This window comes from Narcine bancroftii, chromosome 11 (assembly GCF_036971445.1).
Source record: "Narcine bancroftii isolate sNarBan1 chromosome 11, sNarBan1.hap1, whole genome shotgun sequence".
NCBI lineage: Eukaryota > Metazoa > Chordata > Chondrichthyes > Torpediniformes > Narcinidae > Narcine > Narcine bancroftii.
In genome coordinates, this window is record NC_091479.1 from 17,404,379 (window position 1) to 17,427,517 (window position 23,139).

A 23,139-nucleotide genomic window follows, 5' to 3' on the forward strand; every position below is an offset into this window, starting at 1 on the left:
TTACATCCTATGGACGTTGCGAGACCGGCTGAGTTCCTCCAGCAGCTGCATCCGTTTTTAATCCCCCCTCTCCCCCTTCCCTCATCTCGATGCAGCCCTTGCACAGTGGTTGCCTCGGAGATCACTTGTTACGTGCCATCTCACTTCCCAGCGGTCGAGGTATAGCATGGTAACAGGCCCTTCCAGACCGCCTAATGATGCATTAATGCAATCTCAACAAGCAGGAGCCAACATTGCCTCATGATTGAGGGCTAAGCTGCCCTCAACTCTTAGTTTACTGATTTTGTCGCACCAATTTATTTTATTAGTATCACTGAAAGCACTAGGCCAAAGCCCTGACTCACTTCCCCACTGAGGCATGTATTCCTGTGCAATTCAATGGCTCGACGACAAACTCTGAGGTTACTTTGCAGTACAGGGAGTCGCCGGGTTACGAGCATCCGACTTACGGACAACTCGTATCTCCGAACAAATTGTGCGTATGAACATAATGTCACCTCACGAATGCCTCCTACCAGTATGCAAGGCATCGATGGAGCCGAGAGTTTTAAGAACCGTTTCCTTAATTTTTTTTTAAAGCAGTACTAAGACGAACAGTTGACTGACACTAAATAAAGTATGTACTTTTTCCAACTTACCTGCAGATTCACTTAAGGGGAGACATAGGAACAGATTTCATACAGTTAAATCAGAAATTAACCAGAAAAATTTAATCAAAATTCAGAATGGGTTGGGCCTTTCTCCTGCATAGAAACAACCTGAAATCATCTCACACATAAGCGAGAAATAGGGGCAGGCTCCCCACCTTTTTTTTGAGGTATTTGTGTGTCTGAATCTTTCTTGAAGTTCCATTTTAACCTGAGCACCCACTCCAGGCCTAAACTGATGCATTATTTACATTTTAAATTTAGGCATACAGCACGGTCCATCCGGCCAACCAATTGCCCTACAACCACACCCCCCCCGATACATTTTAAAGGGTAGGGGGAGAACCGGAACACCCGGAGACACAGGGAGAATGTACAAACTCCTTTCAGGCAGCGCCGGACTCACACCCCGGTTGCTGGCACCGTAACAGCGTGCCGCTAAACAGTAAAACACTGGTGATTCTCCTGCCCCTCCCAATTTGCATCTGTTGACAATTCACCACCGATGCCAAGTGGCAGATTAACAATTAGGCTGAGTAGGCAAGCCTTGGGGCCCGGAAAGGGGGAGTGGGGGACCCCCGAGAGCAAAACAAAAATGGTTTCATTGAGTGTACACGCGAGTATTTTGGATGCTATCTCAGCATTTTTGCATTTTATTTTCCATACCTGGAATATTACAAATACTATTCTATTTTCTAAATTAGCCTCCAAACATATAAACATTTAGAAGTAATGCTTTAAGAACTTTGTACTGCAGCCACGAGATTGTGTTTACCGTGACAATGTTATTACATCACGAGTTGGCTTAACACGCATGTGCCCTGGTTAAAGACAGGGAGCGAAGCCAGTTGGAACACAAACACCAGTATTGTGAAATCTATAAACAGAAACGTTACTTTAGTGAGTCCATGTTTTGCCCCTCCCTTACAAATGGCGAGAAAATCAGAAGTTGGCTGTGCTATTCTCCAAGCACGAGTAAGGGATTCTGTTTTAACCGCAAACCATTTTCAAGTGAAGACTAGACTTCATTACTCGACAATACCAGTCAGAACATGACCACGTGAAGGCACTTCTGGAAAGGGTTGTTGCTACAATTAAATCTCTTGCTTATACATGTAGAACATTCTACATAGTCCAACGATACAAGTTATTTATTTTATTTAGTGGGGCAAGGTCAGGGGAGCCTTACTAAAGTGCAGCCAAGGGGGCGGGTGGTAGTTAATCTGCCACTGAATGTCAGGTTTAGGTGCATATAGGAGGAGTTGGGACGACAGGAAACTCCGTGTGGGCCAGTTTGACCCTATCCCCACTGACCTACCCTCACCGCTTCCCTTCGACCGAACTGCCCCCACAAGCCATCAACCTATAACCAGACCCAGGACAACTGCCCAGTGGGGTAGTTACTCAATATCTCTTACATGCTGCACTTCGCATCGTGGACCGCCCAGCACACTGGATGGTTGGAATGGCTTTAATGTTAACAACATAAATATGTATCATGTGACAGAAAGCAGTAAATCTGGACACTAACAGGTCTCAGAGGAGAAATAATAAATCCAGAAGTTTATTGCAATAACCCTGCATAAATTACTCAATAAACATTGACGTTTGGTTTCCCTTTTCTTCTCAAAAAGATGGCCAATTTCAGTTCCAAAACATCAGAGCCTCGACTTCCTTAGAACTTTGCGGAGGTTTGGTATGACATCAGTAACCCTAGCAATTTTCAACAGAGGTGTGGTGGACATTGTGCTGATCGGCCACATCACAGACTGTTCTGGGGACACCAATACCCCTGAACGTAAACCCCTCCAAAAGGTAGTAGATGCATCCCAGTACATCACAGGTAAAGCCCCCCCCCACCCCCACCACCGAGAACATCGACTGCCGTCGGAGGGCAGCAGTAATCCTCGAGGGCCCTCACCACCCAGCGCACGCTCTTTTCTTGCTGCTCCCGTCAGGAAAGAGGTGTCAGCGCCACAAGACTCGCCCCGCCAGGTTCAGGAACAGCTGCTCCCCCCCTCCACCGCCAGACTCCTCGACCACAAACTCAATCAGGGACTTGTTGAAGGACTCTTAGTTGTGCACTTTAATCTTTTTTTCTCTCTGCGTGGCACAATCAGTTTGTTTACATTTCTTTACATGTGTATGTTAAGTCCGTTTTTTTTTTGCACAACAAATAAGTGGTCATTCTGCCTCACCTGCAGGAAAACGAATCTCAGGATTGTATGTGATGTCATGTATACACTCTGCCAATAAATCTGAAGTCTTTTACAATAATGCAACTAATTCAGTAATCTGAAATCTGACTCCAGACTTCAGCAACAAGCAATAAGAGTGGGCTGAAGGGTGGCAGATGGAGTTTAATGTAGATAAATGTAGACTGGGTCTTTATCCATTGGAGCGTAGAAGGTTGAAGGGGGATTTGATGGAGCTATCTAAAATTGAGGGGGATAGACAGAGTAGATGTGAATAGGCACTTCCCCCTGAGGGTAGGGTAGATTGGAACAAGGGGTCATAAGTTAAGGGTTAGGAGGCAAAACTTTAGAAGTAACATGAGAGGAAGCTTCTTCACTCAAGAGAGAGTTGGCCGAGTGGAATGACCTTCCGGAAGAAGTGGTGGCAGCCGGGTCAGTTTTGTCACTTAAGAGGAGGTTGGATGAGTGCATGGATGGGAGGGGGTTGGAGGGTTATGGACAGGGAGCAGGTAGGTGGGACTAGCGGAGTTCATTTAAATCAGTGCGGAGTAGAAGGGCCAAGATGGCTTATTTCCGTACTATAATTGTTTTATAATTATACTGAAGAGGAATTACAATACGAAGAGCTTGATTTCCCACAGTTCAACAGTCCATTTCCAGTACTAAAAACACCTCTCCAAGGTAGTCCAGAGAGACGATTGGTCGGGGATCTGTGTCAGAGCATAGGGCTGGGTGGACATGGCCTCAACATGGAAGCCAGGTCACAGGTATGGAAAAAGAAGTTCTCTTGCCAGATGATGAGTTGAGGTTTCAAGTTTTTAAAATGTCAAGGTTATGGTTATGTCTACCTGGGGACAGTGAGGAAGGTTCATTTTGTGAGCTGTCCAGCAAATCAAATTTAACATGGACACAGCAGTGAATCAGAATCAAACCTTACTCTCTTGTGTTTTATAGCAGCAGCTCTCAATGAAAACATTTCTCTAAACCACAGTACAAAATTAATAAAAATAGCGCAAGAAAAAGTTGAAATAAGGGCTATGGTTCGTTGATCGTTCAGGAATCGGATGGCGGAGGGGAAGAAGCCGTCCTTCTGCGGCTGCGTGCTCGTCTTCAGGCTCCTGGACCTGTTCCCCATGGTAGCGAAGTGAAGAGGGTCTGGCCTGGGTGGAGGGGGCCCTTGAGGATAGAGGCTGCTTTCTTATGACACCGCCTCTTGTAGACGTCCCCGATGGAGTGGAGTCTGGTGCCCGTGATGTCGCAGGCCGAGTTCACAACCCTCTGGAGTTTATTCTTGACCCGAGCTTTGGCATCTCAGTACTAGTCAGTGATGCAACCAATCAGAATGCTGTCCATGGTACCCCCCACCCCCAGAAGTCTTCAAGAGTCTTCAAGTGACGTACCGAATCTCCTCAAACTCCTTCAGAAAGCAGCTTCTATCCTCAAGGACCCCCATCACCCAGGCCATGTGTTAGCTGGGAGTAGTAGGGTAACCAGAGATGGCAGAATCCGACAGTCATAAACTCGCTCAGCGGAGGGGGGGTGGTGTGCTGGCGGTGGCCTGCCTGCCAAACAGATGCAAACCTCCTCTGTCCCTCTAACGTAGCAGCCAAAAGCGGTGTTTTTATTGCGTGGTGAGATGCTAGGGTGCTAGATGCTAGCAAAGAAGGCGGGGTCGTGTCTGACAGCGAGCAATGGCAGCGAGGATATGGGGAAACAGCACCTTGCAAGGGGAAGGGGCCATGCCTGCAAATGCCCCTCCTTGGTGCCGACCCTTCCACAGTACTTTGGAAATACCTGCAACAATAGAGCCCATGGGATGTCTTTTGAACTAGCTCATTTTGTGTTTGTAAGAACGAAAACAGAAGCTGAGAATACTCCTCCAAAAAAAATCCTAAACTAGCTGTAAATTGCAATTCAGTATCAATGAAATGTATGGAAAGAAAGCAGAGTATTGATTTTCAGTCGGAACGCTGATCGACCAAAGGAACTGCTCACACTGACCACCCAAGACTCTCATATTCACGAAACAATATTTATTTCTTTTTTTTTCCCCAGATGATATACTTGTCCTCCATGTGTATTATTTGTCTGTGTGTTTTGTCTGGTTGTGTGTCGGCATGTTTTGCACCAAGGACCGGAGAACGCTGTTTCATTGGGTTGTACTTGTGCCATCAGATGTCAATAAAGTTGACTTGAGAAGTTCTGTGAAGTTCCTGTCTGCTCGTTGAAACCAAATTATTTATTGGTCTACCTCTGAAGATGCAGTCAATCGGGATCTGAGCGTTACTGACTTTTCAGGCCTGAACCCTTCTTCAAGGGATAAGGAAAGAACAGGTGTTGTCAGAATAAAGACTGACCAGGGAGGTGTCCAGACCAACCAAAAGGTGATGAATGGGTATGATAAGAGGCGAGGTGAGAATTATTTTGTCTCTGTGAAAGGAGAGAGAGAGAGAAAGAGAGAAAAGAGAGAGAGTGAGAGAGAGAGAGAGAGAGAGAGAGAGAGAGAGAGAGAGAGAGAGAGAGAGAGAGAGAGCATGTGCTGAGAAAAAGGAGGAGGGTTTAAAATAAAACTGGAGAAGTCGATGTTAGTGCCATCTAGTTGGAAGGTGCCCAGATGGTTGTTCCTCCAGTTTGCGAGTGGTCTCAGTCTGGCAGCGCATGAGGCCATGGACAGACTACTCCTATTATCACAATCGCTCCACAGCAGATGCATTATTGCTGGCTTTCCACACAGCTCTGGATCACCTTGAAAATTCATACAGCTGCTCTTCGACTACAGCTCGGCCTTCAACACATTTATTCCCTCAGAAGCTACAAACTCTAGGCCTCTGTACCCACCTCTGCAACTGGATCCTTGACCTTCTCATTGGAAGACCACAGTCAGTACAATTTGGAAACAATGTCTCCTTATCACTGATCACCAACACAGGCGCACCCCAAGGATGCGTGCTTACCCCACTGCTTTACTCATTATACTCCCATGACTGTGGGGCCAGACACAACTCCAACACCATCTACAAGTTTGTCAATGACACCACAGTTGTCGGCAGAATCACAAACGGAAATGAGGAAGCATACAGGAGGGAGAAAGATCAGCCCGTTGAATGGTGTAAGGACAACAACCTTGCGCTCAATGTCAGCAAAACCAAGGAGATGATTGTGGACTTCAGGAGGAAGTCAGGGGAACACGACCCAGTCCTCATCGAGGGCTCAGTAGTGGAGAGGGTCAAGAACTTCAAATTCCTGGGTGTCACATCTCTGAGAATCTGTCCTGGAAACTCCACATTGATGCAATCACGAAGAAGGCTCGCCAGCAGCCATTCTTTGTGAGGTACCTGAGGAGGCCATCTTGGCCCCTCTACTCCGTACTGATTTAAATGAACTCCGCTAGTCCCACCTACCTGCTCCCTGTCCATAACCCTCCAACCCCCTCCCATCCACGCACTCATCCAACTCACCGGAGACTCTCGGAAACATCTACAGGTGGACATTCTGGCTGGTTCCATCACTGCCTGGCACCAACTCTAAGGACAAGAATAAACTCCACAGGTTTGCTAACTCAGCCTGCGACATCACAGGCACCAGACTTCACTCCATCGAGGAGTCCAAACTAGTCTCTTTCTCCTATTGTTAGAGGCACCAGGCAACGCTAATGGCAACTCTTTGCCTAACGTGTACAAACGTTAAAGTGCATCACGTATATTACATTTTTATATTTTATTACATGACAATAAACCTTAAAACTAGAAACTTATTGCAGCTTCAACATCTTCGAGCAAAAAAAAAAACAGCGAATTCGTCCATAAAATAAATCATTGTCCTGTCGTACCTGTCACGATGCAGGTAAACTTGACATCGGAATTTTCAGACACTGAATGGGATTTCAGCGTGGCCTCGAAACCTGGCTGCGTCTCCTCGGTTATCTGTGCGATAATGGTACAAAACGTTTGTCTAAAAGAGAAAAGAATTGCAGTACTCAAGTTATTTGCGACAAATAGCAGGGGACAGATACCAGAGCCCCGTTCCGCACAGCACATTCACTTTGGCACTGCCGATGCAACCGAGCTTGACCTCCCCCCCACCAAGCGCATCAGAATTCATTTTGCCCTCGCTCATTTCAAATTGTTCTGCAAAAGGCCCACGGTGCTGCAAGATCTAGCCATAAAAAAAGTTGACGTTTGCAAAGATGGACTTCCCTTTGTGGATGGATTCTAGAGCACATGACCTGAGAGTAAAGAATGGCAATTCAGTCAAACCCCTGGTGTCTGGTACATATGGGCATTGGTAGATGCTGGATAAGTGTATTTTCCAGTTGTTTAATACACCTGCATCAAGAATGCTAGTTTAAAAGATGTACTTACGTGAATATATAAAGCATCTTACTTTATTTTCAGCCACGTTGATTGAAAACGTTTAACCGTCACTGCATCTGCAGGTTCCTCCCCCTCCATGGATCCACCCGAAAGATGAACAATAATTAACCCCCCCCCCCCTAGTCCACAGATAAAGCCTCTGACTGGGGTAACTCTTACTAAGCAGGGATAAGGAGACACTTTAAGAGAGTCGCCTCAGCATCTACCAGCTCTTCATCCGAGGTGACGCTATAGCTGTTTCACACAACTTTATTGCTACAACCAAGACCCTCCACTGGCTAAATATTTGCTCCCATCTCACCAGAAGTTTGTGTTACTTCAGAGAATATTTACTTTTACAATTTTAAACTTATGTTTTTTTAAACCTGTTTTTTTTAAATTCTTGTTTATTTTAATATTTTTTATGTCTTTCCTCGATTTTTTTTTTGCCAGTTGCTCAAATTCCAGACGCCAGGGGTTTTACTAGCGTTTACAAGAAGTTAGACAACTGCCAACAGCTCCTGGCTTTAGCCCTGTGCCTTCAACCCGAGAGCTTAGCGATTAAACGTGCTAAATTCAATAAAAATTAATTTAACGTTTTTCCAACATCCTACGTGATGCAGCAAATCTGAAATCATCTTTGTGTTCAGCTTGAAGCTGTCTTTCATAATCCCCATTTTTTTTCCTTTTAAACAAAAATTGTTATCAGGTGTTATCTGTGTTTTTTTTTAAGTGATGAATAATGATTTCAGAATTACTGGACAGCAGTAAAACCCTATTGGACCCAGTAAGGGAGGAAATCTGCCATCATCTCCCAGACTGGCCTGTACACGACTCCAGGCCTACCAACGGACTCTTAAATAACCTAGCAGTCCGTTCGGTTCCACGCCAACTCCTCCTTGAACAAAAAAACTGCAGAAGACACCTCAGCACTGGCTCTGAAGGACATTGCTATCTCATCGAGTCTTCAACAGGTGGTAAATGAACCAGCTCAAGGATAAACCCAGTAAATTTATCCCAGATGCATCTGCCACAGTCGGATTACTCTTACCAACCCAAATGAGCTAGACCCACCTGTTGATCCAGTGATCCCCTGCAATGGCAAAATCCCATCCCCATGAGATCAAGTCAAGTTTGTTGTCATCTGATTGCACAAGTACAACCTGACCAACAGCGTTCTCCACAAACATAATGCAGATATAACACACATGCAGGACAGGTATTCAAATATACAGATATTGTTTCATGAATCTGAGAGTCTCGGATGGTCAGTGTGAGCAGTTCCCTGGGTCGTTCAACATTCTCACTGCCCCGTGGGAAGAAGCCTGGCAGTGCTGGCACTGATATCCCTGCATCTCTTTCCTGACGGAAGCGGCTGTAAAATGCTGTGTGTGGGGTGGAAAGGGTCCCCCTTCAGACAACTTTGATGGGGGGGTGGGGGTGGGAATTTACCAGGACGCTGCCTGCATTGAAAAAAATGTCTTAAGAGGCAAGGTTAGCAGAACTGGGGCTTTTCTCTTTGGAACCAAGGAGGATAAGAGTAGAATTAACAGAGGTCTACAAGATTATGAAAGACATAGCCAGCATCTTTACCCCAGGGCGGGAGTAGCAAACACCTGAGGAAGTCTGGACAAAGTGAAGGGAGGAAATTTTGGGGAGACATTAGGGTAACTTGTGTTTTTTTAAATATATAACGAGTTGTGGGTGCCTGGAATACCTCACCAGGGTTGGTGGAAGCTGGGACAATCTAAGAGACACAAAGACATGCACGTGTAAAGGTCGGGGTCATGAGGCAAGGAAGGTTTAGTTTTTTTTAAAAGATATATAAGGGTCAACGCATCATCGTAGGCCAAAGGGCCTGTATGTGCTGCAGTGGTTTATGTTCTGTTAGGTCTGCTTTGTTCATGAATGAGTGAGACAAACACCAGGCTGAGTCGAAATCAGGGTTCTTTGTTCTTTATTACCGGATTGTAACACTTGCGACTAACCATGTTAGTCGGAGAATGCATTCTGCCGTTATCAGCAAAATGGTGATTTTTTATACCCTTGGAATACCCTTAGAACATCATCATATCATTACTTGTCCAATGACTAAAACTGTTGCTATCCTTTCCCTGCTAGCTTCCTGCCTCTCAATCCATCAATGTCTCTCTTATCTTGTAAGTACAAGGATGCATTCACATCTTGTTACAGCCCTGCACATTCCCATCTCATGATGTTTTACCTAACAGGAGTACAAGGACACCTCCCCTTCTTGTTACAGCCCTGTACAGGGTAACTCCTTACACATTCCCATCTCATGATGTTTTACCTTACAGTTCTAATACTTATAACCATGTCACATGGGACAGGACAGGACTGGCAACTTTGAGCCAGTCCTCCACGAAGCTCTGTGGACCAGCCACAGCGGAGTATCAACCCCCACAATCTGCAAGCCGCCAGTTCCCTCACTCAACCATTCATCTCCGACTCGATGTGGGAAAACAGCGGAACACGGGCCAGACCCAAAAAGACCCAAGGTGGGATTGTTACCCATGACAGCAGCATTTCACTCTGCTTAACTCCTCAGGAAGTAAAGCAGACCATGCCTCTACCCGCAGCAGGTCCCACAAAACCCTCAGACCATCTCCAACAAGATCATCGAACCCTCCATGCAAAGCATTACCATTGCAAGCGCCCCCCCCCCCCCCCCCATCAACAACCGGACGGCTACTCCCAACCAGAAACTCTATCAGACCAGCCACACAAACCCTGGGGCTACGTACCTGGCAGGGAGCAACTCATCTGCTGACACTCAAAAGCCTATCCACCATTCAAGTCTGACTCCAGAGTCAATGGCATCGTGAAGAAAGCACGTCAGCGCCTCGACTTCCTTAGGAGTTTGCGGAGGTTTGGTATGACTCCAGAAACCCTGACAAATTTCTACAGAGGTGTGGTGGAATCATGGTCTGGTACGGGAACACCAATACACCTGAGCGTAAAGTTCTCCAAAAGGTAGTGGACACAGCCCAGGGCATCACAGGCAAAACCCTCCCCACTATTGAGTACCTCTATGGGGAATGCTGCCATCGGAGAGCACCAGCAATCATCAAATACCCACACCACCCAGCGCACGCTCTGTTCTCGCTGCTGCCATCAGGAAAGAGGTGTCGGTGCCACAAGACTCGTGCCACCAGGTTCAGGAACAGCTGCTCCCCTCCACCATCAGACTCCTCGACAGCAAACTCAATCAATAGCCCCTTCTCCACTGGCATCCCAGTTAATTGGCTGTGCAGTGTCCCGGGTTAGGAAGCCCTTTGTGCCATTTCCACTGGGCCACCTTAACTGGGACACTAATTGTTTTGACACTGAACCCCGCTCATCCCCAGGAATCGGCGTGTTCTACCTTCCACTGGTTTTTATTAGCATCCCAGCATCAGCTGGGGATTTGAGAAGGGATAGAAGGAGTTAACCCCTGCTTGAAATGATGTCATTTACACCAGCATTTGGACAGTGTTCCTTTTCCACTGGCATCCTGTCCCAGTAAATTCCCAGTTAATTCCTGGGACAGGGTGCCAGTGGAAAAGGGGCTAGAGACTCATTTAAGAACTCTTACTTGGCAACTTTATTGAATTTCTTTTTGTTCTCTCTGTATTGCACAGGTCACATTCATTATCTGATTACAGTTCTTTGTTTACATGTTTTCGCCGTGTACAGTTTATTTTTTTTCCACTACCAATTAGTGGTAATTCTGTCGCACCCACAGGAATCTGAGGGTTTTATGTGATGCCGTACATGTATTCTGACAATAAATCTGAAAGAATTGATTCATGGGTTTTCTTTCCAAGATACAGGGCCCTCCACAATGTTTGGGACAAAGACATTTTTGTCCTTTATTTGCTCCACAGCTTTTCATTTATAAACATACAATTCACATGTGATTCAAGGTTATTTGTGTACATTTTGGTTCGACTATTTAGAAATTACAGCACTTTTTATACATAGCTCTCCCATTTCAGGGCACCATAATGTGTGGGACATTTGGCTTCACAGGTCTTTGTGCATACTCAGGTACATTTAATTGCTTCCTTGGTGCAGGTATAAGGGAGCTGGGCTTGCTTCGAAGATTTTGATCACCTTTGGAGTCTGTAGTTGCCATTTTTCAACACGAGGACCAGAGTTGTGACTGAAATTTAAAGAAGCCATTACAAGGTTGAAAAACAAGAATAAAGCTGTAGAAGACGTCACCCAAACCTTAGGATTTCTAAAATCAACTCTTTGGAAGATCATTAAGAAGAAAGAGCGAACTGGTGAGCTTCGGAATTGCATATGGACTGGTCGGCTCATGACAGAATTCTCAAACTAATGACGAAAAATCCCCAAATGCCTGTCCGACAGATCAGAAACACTCTTCAGGAGGCAGGTGTGGATGTGTCAGTGACGACTGTCTGCAGAAGACTTCATGAACAGAAATACAGAGGCTACACTGCAAGATGCAAACCACTCGTTCGCCACAGAAACAGGACGGCCAGGTTACAGTTTGCCAAGAGGCATTTCAAAGAGCCTGCAGTATTCTGCAAAAGGTCTTGTGGACAGATGAGACCAAAATTAACCTGCATCAGAGTGATGGCAAGAGCAAAGTGTGGAGGCATAAAGGAACTGTCCAAGATCCAAAGCAAACCACTTCATCTGTGAAACATGGCAGAGGAGGTGATATGACCTGGGTACGTGTGGCTGCCACAGGAACTGGTCCACTTATCTTCATTGATGATGTAACTGCAGATGATGGGAATGAATTCTGAAGTGTAGAGAAACATCTGCTCAAGGTCAAGCAAACGCCTCCAAAGTTATTGGACGGTGCTTCATCCTACAGCAAGACAATGATCCCAAACAGATCGCTAAAGCAGCAAAGGGGTTTCTCAAAGCTAAAAGAGTGGAAAATCCTTGTATGGCCAAGTCAATCGCCCGATCGAAATCCAATTGAGCATGCCTTCCACATGATGAAGAGAAACCTTTAGGGGACAAACCCCCAAAACAAGATGGCTGCAGTCGAGGCCGGGCAGAGCATCACCAGAGAAGATACTCAGCACCTGATGATGTCTGTGAATCACAGACTTCAAGTCGTCATGGCAGGCAAGGGATAGGCAACAAAGTACTGAATGTGACTGCTTTAATCTACAGACCATTGCTATGTCCAAAATATTATGGTGCCCTGAAATGAGGGGACTATGTACAAAAAGTGCTGTATTTATACACGGTCAAAACAAAATGAACACAAATAACCTTGAATAAAATCTGGAATGTGCACTCTAATCGCGTGTGAATTGTTTGATTACAAATTTAAAACTGTGGAGCACAGGGGCAAATAAAGGACAAAAGTGTCTTTGTCCCAAACATTGTGGAACGCCCCATGTTCTCATGAGGGAGTCCTGGGCAGCTGCTACATTTTTCGGACCGAGCTAAATTCAGCCTTTATAGCTGTACCTTCGAGCAAGGATTAGTTGCTTCACACTCTGCAGTTATACACGGACACCCCTGCCATTTCCTGGCCAGGACAAGGAGCCAATTGCCACTGATACTGAGACGAGTCCATTCATCAACTTTCCTAATCAACTTGATTAGCCAGTCAGTAATTGTACACAACTTCTCAATGAACTAAATCTGCCAAATAGTCTCTCACCAAAATTACATCCCTGGGGGCACCAGATCGAATAAATCATGTCTTTAATCTTCATGCACACATCTTCCCTCTGGCACTGAAATAATGGGGATCTCCCAGGGCCAACTCATTTCAATTCTCCGCCCCATTCCCTCGCTGGCATGCCTGTCCATGCACTGCCAGACAGAGACCAGCTGCAAATTGGAGGCACAACGCCTCATCTTCCATCTGGAGGGGAACAACATAGACTTCGCCAGTTTCCATTAACCCTTGTCCCTGTGACCTATCCCCCGGCACTCTCTCTCGCTCTTCCCTTTTCACCGAGCCAAAATCAATTCTCACCTCTCCTCTTATCGGATCCAATTAACGCCTTATGGATTTTCATCTGGAACCTCCCTCCCCCACCCCCACCTTTCTCTCTTCTGACACTTTCCAGCCTTTTGCTTACATCTTAAAAGGCTCAGTACCAAAACGTTGGTAATATATCTTTACCTCCTACTGTCACTGCAAGACCGGATAAGTTCCTCCAGCATTTCTGTGTGTTTTCACTCCAATATTGTCTACTCCTGCTTGACCAGTGTTTCGTTACTACAGGTACACAATCCTTTATCCAGAACCCTTGGGGGAGTGTGTTCCGAATTTCGGATTTTTCCGGATTTCAGAACAAAAGCCAACTCCCAGATTTAAGCCCACCCAAATTGTGCTGCCGTATCCATCCCCTTCCAGTCGCGCTGGTGCCTCTCGACCACCCCGCCCAAGTCACGTTTCCATCTCTCTCTCTCCCCTCCCCCCGCCCGAGTCGTGCTGCCATTTCCCCCACTCCCACCCCCCCCCCCACCCTGAGTTGCATTTCTGTCTCTCTCCCTCTGCTGTACCAGCACCAGGAAAAAAATTCCGGTTTTTGGAGCTTTCCGGATTTTAGATGTCCGGATAAAGGATAAAGGTACTGGGCACCCCTCGACATTGAGCTGCTTTCCATTCCAATAAATCTCCATTTCCCATTCTGCTCTAGTTTACTTACTGCTTCCCATGTCCTGCAAGCTTGTACCTCATGGTCTGATCCAAGCCCATCACCCTTACTGGGCCTTCAGTCAGTACCTTTGGCAACAGTCGCAGTCATTTCAAGTGTCATTCCAGTATGAACACTACAAGATTTTGCGGTTGGAGGAGTTGTGGATGGAGCTTACAAGAGGATATCGGCAGGATGCAGAGATGGGCGGGAAAGTGGCCGATGGATTTCAATCTGGAAAAGTGTGAGATGATGCATTTTGAAAGGACAAACTAGAAGGCTGAGTACAGGGTTAATGGTCAGTTACTTAATAGGGGGCTAGGGGTTCAAATCCATACATATATAGTCACCGCATGGGTTGATAGGATGGTTAAGAAGGCCCATGGATTGCTGGGCTTCATTAATCGGGGGATTGAGTTCAGGAGTAGAGAGATCATGTTGCAACCCTCTGCTGAGGCCACATTTGAAATATTGTGTTCAATTCTGGTCACCTCATGACAGGAAGGATGTGGAAGCCATGGAGAGGGTTCAGAGGAGATTTACCAGGGCGTTCCCTGGATTGGAAAACAAGTTTTATGAGGGCAAGGAGAGCAGAGATGAGACTTTATCGTGGTCTTCAAAGGACAGAAGTAGGCCATTCGGCCCAATGAGTCCGCTCCGCCACTCCACCAGGAGCTAAACCATTCTCACATCTAGTTCCAATTTCCGGTGTTTTCCACATATCCATTGATACCTAGCAATCTCCTCTTTAAACCCCCCCCCCCCCCCACACACACACACACAATGATCGGGCCTCCACAGCTGAACGTGGCAACAAATTCCTCAAATCTATGACCCTCTGGCTGAGGAAATTTCTCATTTTTGTTCTAAGTGGGTCCCCTCCAATTCTGAGATTGCGTCCTTAACCAGGGGTCGCGCGTTCGTTCCTCGTTGGGGCCTCATTTCTGTGAGGGGCGCTGGACAAAGTTGCGTCTCTCTTGTGTTCCTTATGATAGACAAATATGGTTTTTAGACTGCAATGTCGGGAAAAATTGCAGAAAAAAAATTAATATAATTACTGCCCATGTGGTCATTCACACTGGGCACCTTTTAAACTGCAAGTATCCGAGTGCAACAGTCCCGGGGTTTGGACATGCCATCGAATGGATGACTGTCAACGAATTTCTCTGGTATGATTTACACTCCGGGCTTCCTCCAAAAAGTAGTAGGGGTCCTGCAGGATAAATCACGGTGCAGGAATGGACTCAAAATTCCTGCACATCCCTCTTTAGATGGCCCGGGTACCGGCAAAATTCCTTGATTGTGTCGTTACATGCCTGCGGTCTAGAAACCCTAAAAGTTCAAGAATTTAATGCATGTTACATTCTAAATGTAGAATTAGATGACAATAATGGAACCTTTACTTTTACCTTGTCCTGGGCTCACCCACCAAGGGAAACCTCTTTTATTCACATCTACTCTGTCCAATCCTTTCAGCATTCGAAACGTTTCGATGAGATCCCCTCTCGTTCTTCTCTACTCCAATGAACAAGTCCAAGAGCCGATAAACACTCCTCATATGTTAGCCCTTGGATTCCAGGTATCATCCTCGTAAATCTTCTCTGAACTCTCTCCAACATTGTGTACATCCCTTCTAAGGGGCCAAAACTGCACACAGTTCTCCAAATGAGGACTCACCAGTGCCCCAACACCTCCTTACTCTCGTACACTATTTGTTTTGAAATGAATGCTAACCCAGCATTTGCTTTCTTTACTGACAATCCAACCTGGATACCTTTAGGGTACATAAGGACACCCCCCCCCCAAGTCCCTTTGCACTTCTGAATTCTGAACGTTCTTCCCCATCCAAGTAATAATCTGCCTGTTTATTTCCTCTTCCAAAAAGGGCATCTCATCTGCAATTTTGTTACCCTCTCTCCTAAACTGTCCAAGTCTCTCTGCAACCTTTCAGTTTCTTCCACACTCTCTGCTCCTCCACCTATCTTGGTCACAAAACCATTTAATCCATCATCTAAATCATCGGTGTACACTGTAAACAGAAGAGGCCCCAATACCAACCGCTGTGGAACATTGGACGGATCAAATAAGACTTAATGGAGGTCGACAAGATTATAAGGAGGCATAGATAGGGTGGACGGCCAGCACCCGTTTCCCAATGTAGGATCAAGAAACACCAGAGGACATCTGCACAAGGTTAAGGGGAGACATCATAGGCAAGTTTTCTTTTGTAGGTGCCTGGAATGCCTTGCCTGGGAATGGTGGTGGAGACCAAAACATTAGGGGCATTTAAAAGACTCTTGACAGGCACATGGATGAATGGAAAATTGAAGGTTATGGGGTAGGGAAGGTTTAGTACTAGGGATATATGGGTCGGCACAACATCGAGGGTTGAAGGCCTTGTAGTGTGCTGTAGTTCTATATCACCAAATCCAAGGAGCTGATTGTTGACTTCAGGAAGGGAAAACCAGAGGTTTACGATCCAGTGATCGTTGGGGGAATCAGAGGTGGAGCAAATACAAGTTCTTGGGAGTCACCATCTTGAAGGATCTTTCTTGGACCCCAACACACTAATGGCATCAGTGTCTTGATTTCCTCAGGAGTTTGCAGATGTTGGGTATGACATCAGAATCTGTGGTAAATTTCTACAGAGGTGTCATGGAAGGTGTGTCGACTGGCTGCATGGGGACACCAATACCCCTGAGCGTAAAACCCTGCATAAGGCAGTGGATGCAGCCCAGCACACGCTCTGTTCTCGCTGCTGCCATCAGGAAAGAGGTGTCGGTGCCACAAGACTCGCTCCACCAGCTCTCCAGAACCTGTAAGTGCATCATGCAATCTCTTTGATTGGCAGCAGTAGGTTTTCTTTGCAGGCAGTCCACGGGTTACGAATGAGATCCGCTCCAAAGTCTGTCTTTAAGTCGAATTTGGAGGCAAGTTGGAACTTGCAGTTCATGCAGCTTTTAAACACTGAAATCGAGCCTTTCTTGCACTAAGGTACAGGCTAACGGGCACATTACACATTGATTTTGATCGTACATTGCAATGCTAGCGTGATCTGACTTAAAATGGCAGACAGAGTTCTCCTTCCTCAAGCCGACGAACCATTGAAGCCGTGCATAGTCCGTTCGTAGGTATGAACTGTCCGTAAATCAGACGTTCACAACCTGGGGACTGCCTGAATATATTAACGTAGAAACTAGAACTTTACAGCACAGTACAGATCCTACCAACTCAGTGGGCACTCCCTCTAGAGCATCCTCCCTTTCTGCACCCCGACGAGTAATGCAGCCCCTTCCCCACTCTTACCCCCTCCCCACCCCCCATCCTATCCCTTTTAGATCATCTAAATCCTGGTACGTGCATCAGCCTATCCTGCCCTTCCTCCAGCCAAGTCTCTTCAACCGCCCCAACATCATCTCCTTTATTCCCAACGCTCCTTGCATTGAAATAGACGCACTTCAAACCCTTCAACTGACGACATTTCTGCTCCCTCCCCACAAACCCACAACTCCTTTCTACCACCTGCCCTATTCTCTGCCCTCACATTCGGATCCCCATCTCCCTGCCAAACTCTCCCCAACCGTTCCAGCAAACCTGCCAGGATATTGATCCCCCTCCAGTTTTGTTTTCCCCAGATGCAGCCCGTCCTTTTTTCTTACAGGTCAGACCTTCCCCAGAACAGATCCCAATGATCTATAAATCTGAATCCTTGCTCCTACACCAGCTTTTATCTGCCCCAACTTCCTATTCCTACCCTCAATGGCAGGTGGCGCAGACAGCAATCTCGCTTTGAGGTCCTGCTTTTCAGCTTCCTTCCTAACTCCTGATATTCCCTCTTCTGGACTGCCTGCAACCCTACTCCTATCTATGCCACCAATTCCGTGTGGGTTAACCGGCTAAATTGCCGGGTTTATTCCCAGTAATCGTGCGGCATGAAACATCCCAACCCGGCAGGGCGAGTTCGATTCAACTGGGCTCTGATACCTGATGGCGGCTTCAGTGTTTCATCAGCTCAAGGAAGGAGAACACTGTCCGCCATTTTAAGTCGGATCACATGTACAATCAAAATCACCATAATAGACCTGTTAGCCTGTACTTTAGTGCAAGGAAAGTTCCATTTCAGTGATCTAAAAGCTGCACTTGGTGGGGGCGAGTGTCAGAGCCTGGCCGAGTTAACTCACCAATAGCCTCCGACGGTGTGAAAGCACAACCTGCTCTCGCATTGTCACCCCTTTTAAAATGCCAGGTTGCCGATTAACTAGGTGCAGAGGGAAAGGCTCACGGTTGCAGCATGCCTAGTAAAGTTTACTCGCTTCTTGGCAGTGTGAAAGGGGAACCGGCTGTAAATGTAAAACTCACTCCCCCACCCCAAGGCTGGAGTTACTACCACTCGTGCCAAAAGCTTCCCTGACCTGCAGTTAAAGAACTTCCACTTTCCCACCAACTTGGAAAGTTCGCCCAGTTAATATTACTATTCAAAATTACTCTCCAGCTTTACTCTTTTGAGGGAGCAGGGCACATGAAACAGCTACACATCAGTACAGAGTTGCTCACCACATATTGTATCACATGGAAGACATGAACCAAACAGCTTGGGCCCACTTGCAGGGGTACTCCATGGGGAGAGAGCACTAAGTCAGGTCACTGGAGGTCAAAACAAAAGGGTGATGGGATCGCGTGCAAATCAATTTCGTATTACACATTATCAAGGCTGTAGAATGTCTATTTGTCGGGAAATTATCGAAGGGAGAATCAGAAAACCAAGACCGATAGTCCCAACAATTTTTGAAAACCTCCGGATCCATTTAAAGCTTGTAAAGATCCAAAATTTTAATTGGTATTCTGGAACAAATACATTTGCAAAAAAAAAAACATGCAAATAGATTTTTAGAAAGATTTACTAAAATGCAATTTAAGAAATATCGTAAAAGTGTAAAGAATCAGAAAATATAAAAATCTTTGAGTAAAGATTCCATTCCTGTCACGTAAAGCTACATTTGGAATGTAACATGTGTGAAATTCTTTAACTTTGTCTACCGCACGGTAGACCAAGAGTCACCACTTTGTCCTGCGCCCACACAGATACGAGGCCCCAGCAAGGAACAAACTTGCAACCCCTGGTTTACAAGGCCAGTGCTTTAACCACTGAGCTATCGGAGTCTCTATCGTGTAACGAGCGGCAAACGATTCAAAATTAACTTTGAAAGATTTCCACACACGCACAATGTTATTAGAAACATAAATGTTTTCAGAAGGATCATTACAGTGCAGAACATAGGCCCTTCAGCCCTTCTACTCTTATTCTGCCTTGTCCCACTGACCTGCAGCCAGCCCATAGCCCTCCATATCTCTCCCATGTTAAAATTGAGCCTGCATTCACCACTTCAGCTGGCAGCTCGTCCCACCACCCTCTGTGTGAAGAAGTTTCGCCTCAACCTTTCCCCCTTAACCTCCAGTCCGTACCTCAACGTAACCTCAGCGGGAAAAGTCCATCTTCTCTATCCACGCCCCTCAGAATTTTGTCGTTCACGATTTTTTTTTAAATTGACTGTGCCTAAGAACGATGCAGCCCACTGATGCGGAAACAAAACGTTGAGTGGCCTGCTTCAGCATATTATTATCCAGGAATTTGTTGTAAGTTAAAAAGGAACATAGAAGGATATAAATGGATGTGGATTACAGACAGGAAAAGAAAATCAGCGCAAGGCACATCTAAAGAGGTAGCTCCGATAAAAGGGCACTGACGGTCATCCTATATTGATACTACAAAGGTACTGTTTCCTTTTAAAGGTCCCACTGTCTCCTTATAGCTAATTAAACTCATTTCTGTGTTTACTATTAATGTATGCAGATTTTTTGGAATATTTTAATAGATTTTTAAAATTAAAACAAACCATACAATTTTTTTGTAAACATTTATGTCACACGGAGCCTGTATTTATCCCTCCTCCCACCTTCGTGCCACTGAAAGTACAGCCAATTAAATAACATCGCGACAATTAAATTAAAAGTTTAAGAAAACTCCAAACCCGTCGCCTGCCTCGAGTCCCCCTTCTTTGATCACATTCATTCCCCTGCCAGGGACAGGTTGCTGCAGCACCTCCCGTTTCGAAGAGGGGGAGGGGAACTAATCAATCTGTGTGCCAACATACCTCAGGTTAAGGTTGCCACACTCTTAACAAATGTCCGGCGCTTCTTCCTTAGGCCGTACATGAATTTCTCCAGGGCAACGCAACTCTGCGTTTCCGCATTCCGTCGCGTGGCATTTAGTCGGGAGTCGGACTTCCATGAAACCGCGATACACTTCCTGACTACCCCCAAGGCGACCTTCACAAACTGAATTTGGTATTTAGACAGTCATGTCCCCAATGTCTGACAGAAGGTACACTTTTAGGTCCTGTGGAAAATCCACCTTCGTAATTTTATTTATTTTTTTATTTTTTAAAAGTGTCCCCCAGGTCTTCCCAAAAAGATCTCACCTTTGTACACGGCCACGTGGAGTGGACAAAAGTTCCCATCCTCCGCACCACACCTAAAGCACATTTCCAAAATTTCTGGCTTTGATTTGCACAATTTTTGTGGTGTGAGGTACAACTTGTGCAAGAAATTGTATTGCACCATCCTGTACGTGTCATTGATGACTCCAGTCACACTGTCCAGATACAGGTCCTGCCCATTGATTGGTGTGCCCAAGTCTAACTCCCATCTCCCCCTCGGGCTGTGTAAACCCAGCAGATTATAGTAGGGTATGTCCATTTCAGATAACCATATAGAATCTGTACTATCACAAGGTGTCAGATGATTCTATCACCAATGTGTATATGTACAGATGGTCGTGTAGGATGCCTGTGATTGGCTGAGAGTGTAGCACCACCTACTGGCAGGTCTTAAAGGATGGCTCCTCGCCAGACCAGGTCATTCTGGACTGGTCGACCTACTTGTGATATGCTCCAGTCTTCTAGTTAATAAAAGCCTTGGTTTGGATCAACAAGTCTTTGGTTCTTTCGACGCCCATTACACACCTTACATCAATATTAGTCGTACAATGTTTGAGCATGTGAAACAGTTTGCCAATTTTATAATAAAATTGAAAAACTATGAGATTCCTGAATTCAGTGAAATAAATACACAGGTTTGCCAAGAATAATATAGTTCGCTGCTAACATTGAGATTAAGACACAAAGAAAGGGGAGAGGTATTCTATCGCAATCCCTCCCCACAACGAAGTGGAGATAACAGGAAGAAGTGAAAGTGTAAAGAAAACAGAAGTTCAAATGCTATGAAGTTGCATCTCAATTTGATACAAAATAGTTCAGCTTATTTTGCCTGCAGTAAAAGTAATTGCCCTGGCCTCTGTGGACCTCCTTTTCGAACATAAAACAAAGAACACCAGAGCACAATACAGGCCCTTCGGCCCTCAATGTTGTGCTGACCCGTATATTCCTTTAAAAAAATCCTCCCTGCCCCATAACCCTCTATTTTTTTTCTTTCATCCATGTGCCTGTCCAAGAGACTCTTAAATGCCCCTAATGTTCCAGCCTTCACCACCATTCCTGGCAAGGCATTCCAGGCCCCCACCTCTCTCTGTGTTAAACAAAACCTAGCCTCCCTTCACTTTGTCCAAAAGTTCTCTGGTGTTTGCTGTTCTTACTCTGGGAGAAAAAGGTGCTGGCTGTCTACCTTATTTATGCCACTCAGAATTTTGTAGACCTCTATTAACTCTCTTGTCAACCTTACCTGCCTTGGGAAACTTCTATCAAGTCTCCTCTCATCCTTTGGCACTCCAAAGAGCTCCGCTAACCTTGCTTCATGATCCAGGCAACCTCTTTGCAAATCTCCTCTGCCCCCTCTCCATAGCTTCCACATCCTTCCTATAATGAAGTGACCAGAACTGAACACAATACTCCGTGTGGTTTCACCTGACAAACAACCTTGTGGGATGTAAGGATTTGAACCCCAAGGTTCAACCACCCTCTTAAGGTATTGGAACGTAGACAGCTGAGAGGGGACGATAGAGATATTTAAAATTATGAAAGGAATAGATAGACTAGACATAAATAGATTCTTTCCCCTGAGGGCAGGGGAGGTTGGAACAAGTGAGGATGAGTTAAGGGTAAGGGAACAAAACTTTAGGAGAAATATTAGAGGATGCTTTTTCTCTCAGCGAGTGGTGGCAGAATGGAATGACCTTCCAAACGAGATGGTTGTGGCAGGGCCCCTTCTGTCATTTAAGAGAAGGTTGGATGTGTACATGGAGGTGAGGGGGTTGGAGGGTCATGGGTGGAGAGCGGGAGGGGGGAGCTAGTGGAGTTGTTCAAGTGAACTGGTGCGGATTCGAAGGGCCGACGTGGCCTGTTTCTGCGCTGTAAACGATTACATGGTTATAACCCCCTACTCAGCCTTTTGCTTTGTGCTTTTGAAATGCATCACCTCACACTTATCTGCATTAAGTCAGGGTGGAAACAGGCTCTTTGGCCCAACTTGCCCACATCGACCCAAGTGTCCTACCTGTATTAGTTCCTCCTGCCTGTGTTTGGTCCACATCCTGCTAAACCCATCCTATCCGATTTCCCCCCACCTTACACATTGCAATAGTATCTGCCTCAACCACCTCCCCCGGCAGGCTGTTCCGTGGGGAAAAAAAGTTACGCCTCTCACCCCCTCACCTTAAACTCATGTACCCTGGTTACTGATCCCTCTACTTGGAGCAAAAGACTCTCTGCTTTCTCAAATGTTGCAATGATACCTGCCTCAACCACCTCTGGCAGCCCATTCCGTACAACCACCTCCCTCTGGGTAAAGTTGCCCCTCGGGCTCCTTTAAACCTCACCTTAAGCCCATGACTACCATTTTCCCTTTCCCCTACTCTGGGCAAAGACTCTGTGCGTTCACCCAATCTAACCCTCTCATGATTTTTGCGCACTTCTCTGAGATCACCCCGCATCCCCCTGCACTTCCAAGGAATAAAGCCCCAGCCTGCTCAACCTCCCCATGCAGGACTGTGCAACCCCTCCCCCCCACCCTATTGTCCTGGTAACACCCTCCTAAATCTTCTCTGCACCCTCTCCTGCTGCTTGCCATCATCTCTGTAGCAGGGTGACCAAAGCTGAATACCAATGGGACCTCACCAAGTTCTTCAGCAACTGCATCATGCACTGGCATCACTGGATGCAGACCACGCCGGGTGACACCAAATGACTGCGCACAAAAACAAGCAAGCACTGTTGTTTTTGTTGCTACCGGTGTTTATATAGTCAAACTTTTCTGGTGTTTTAGCTACAATATCGTGGTCATTAGT

At 46.0% G+C, this 23,139-nt stretch overlaps 1 protein-coding gene across 1 annotated transcript in view; it reads right to left on the minus strand.

The window, feature by feature from the left end:
• Window positions 1–23,139, minus strand: part of alpk3a (alpha-kinase 3a) — a 115,546-nt gene that overhangs the window by 48,144 nt on the left and 44,263 nt on the right. Inside the window, exon 4 of the mRNA XM_069902250.1 lies at window positions 6,672–6,793. Coding sequence (XP_069758351.1) covers window positions 6,672–6,793 — 122 coding nt within the window. The remainder of the gene's footprint in view (window positions 1–6,671; window positions 6,794–23,139) is intronic.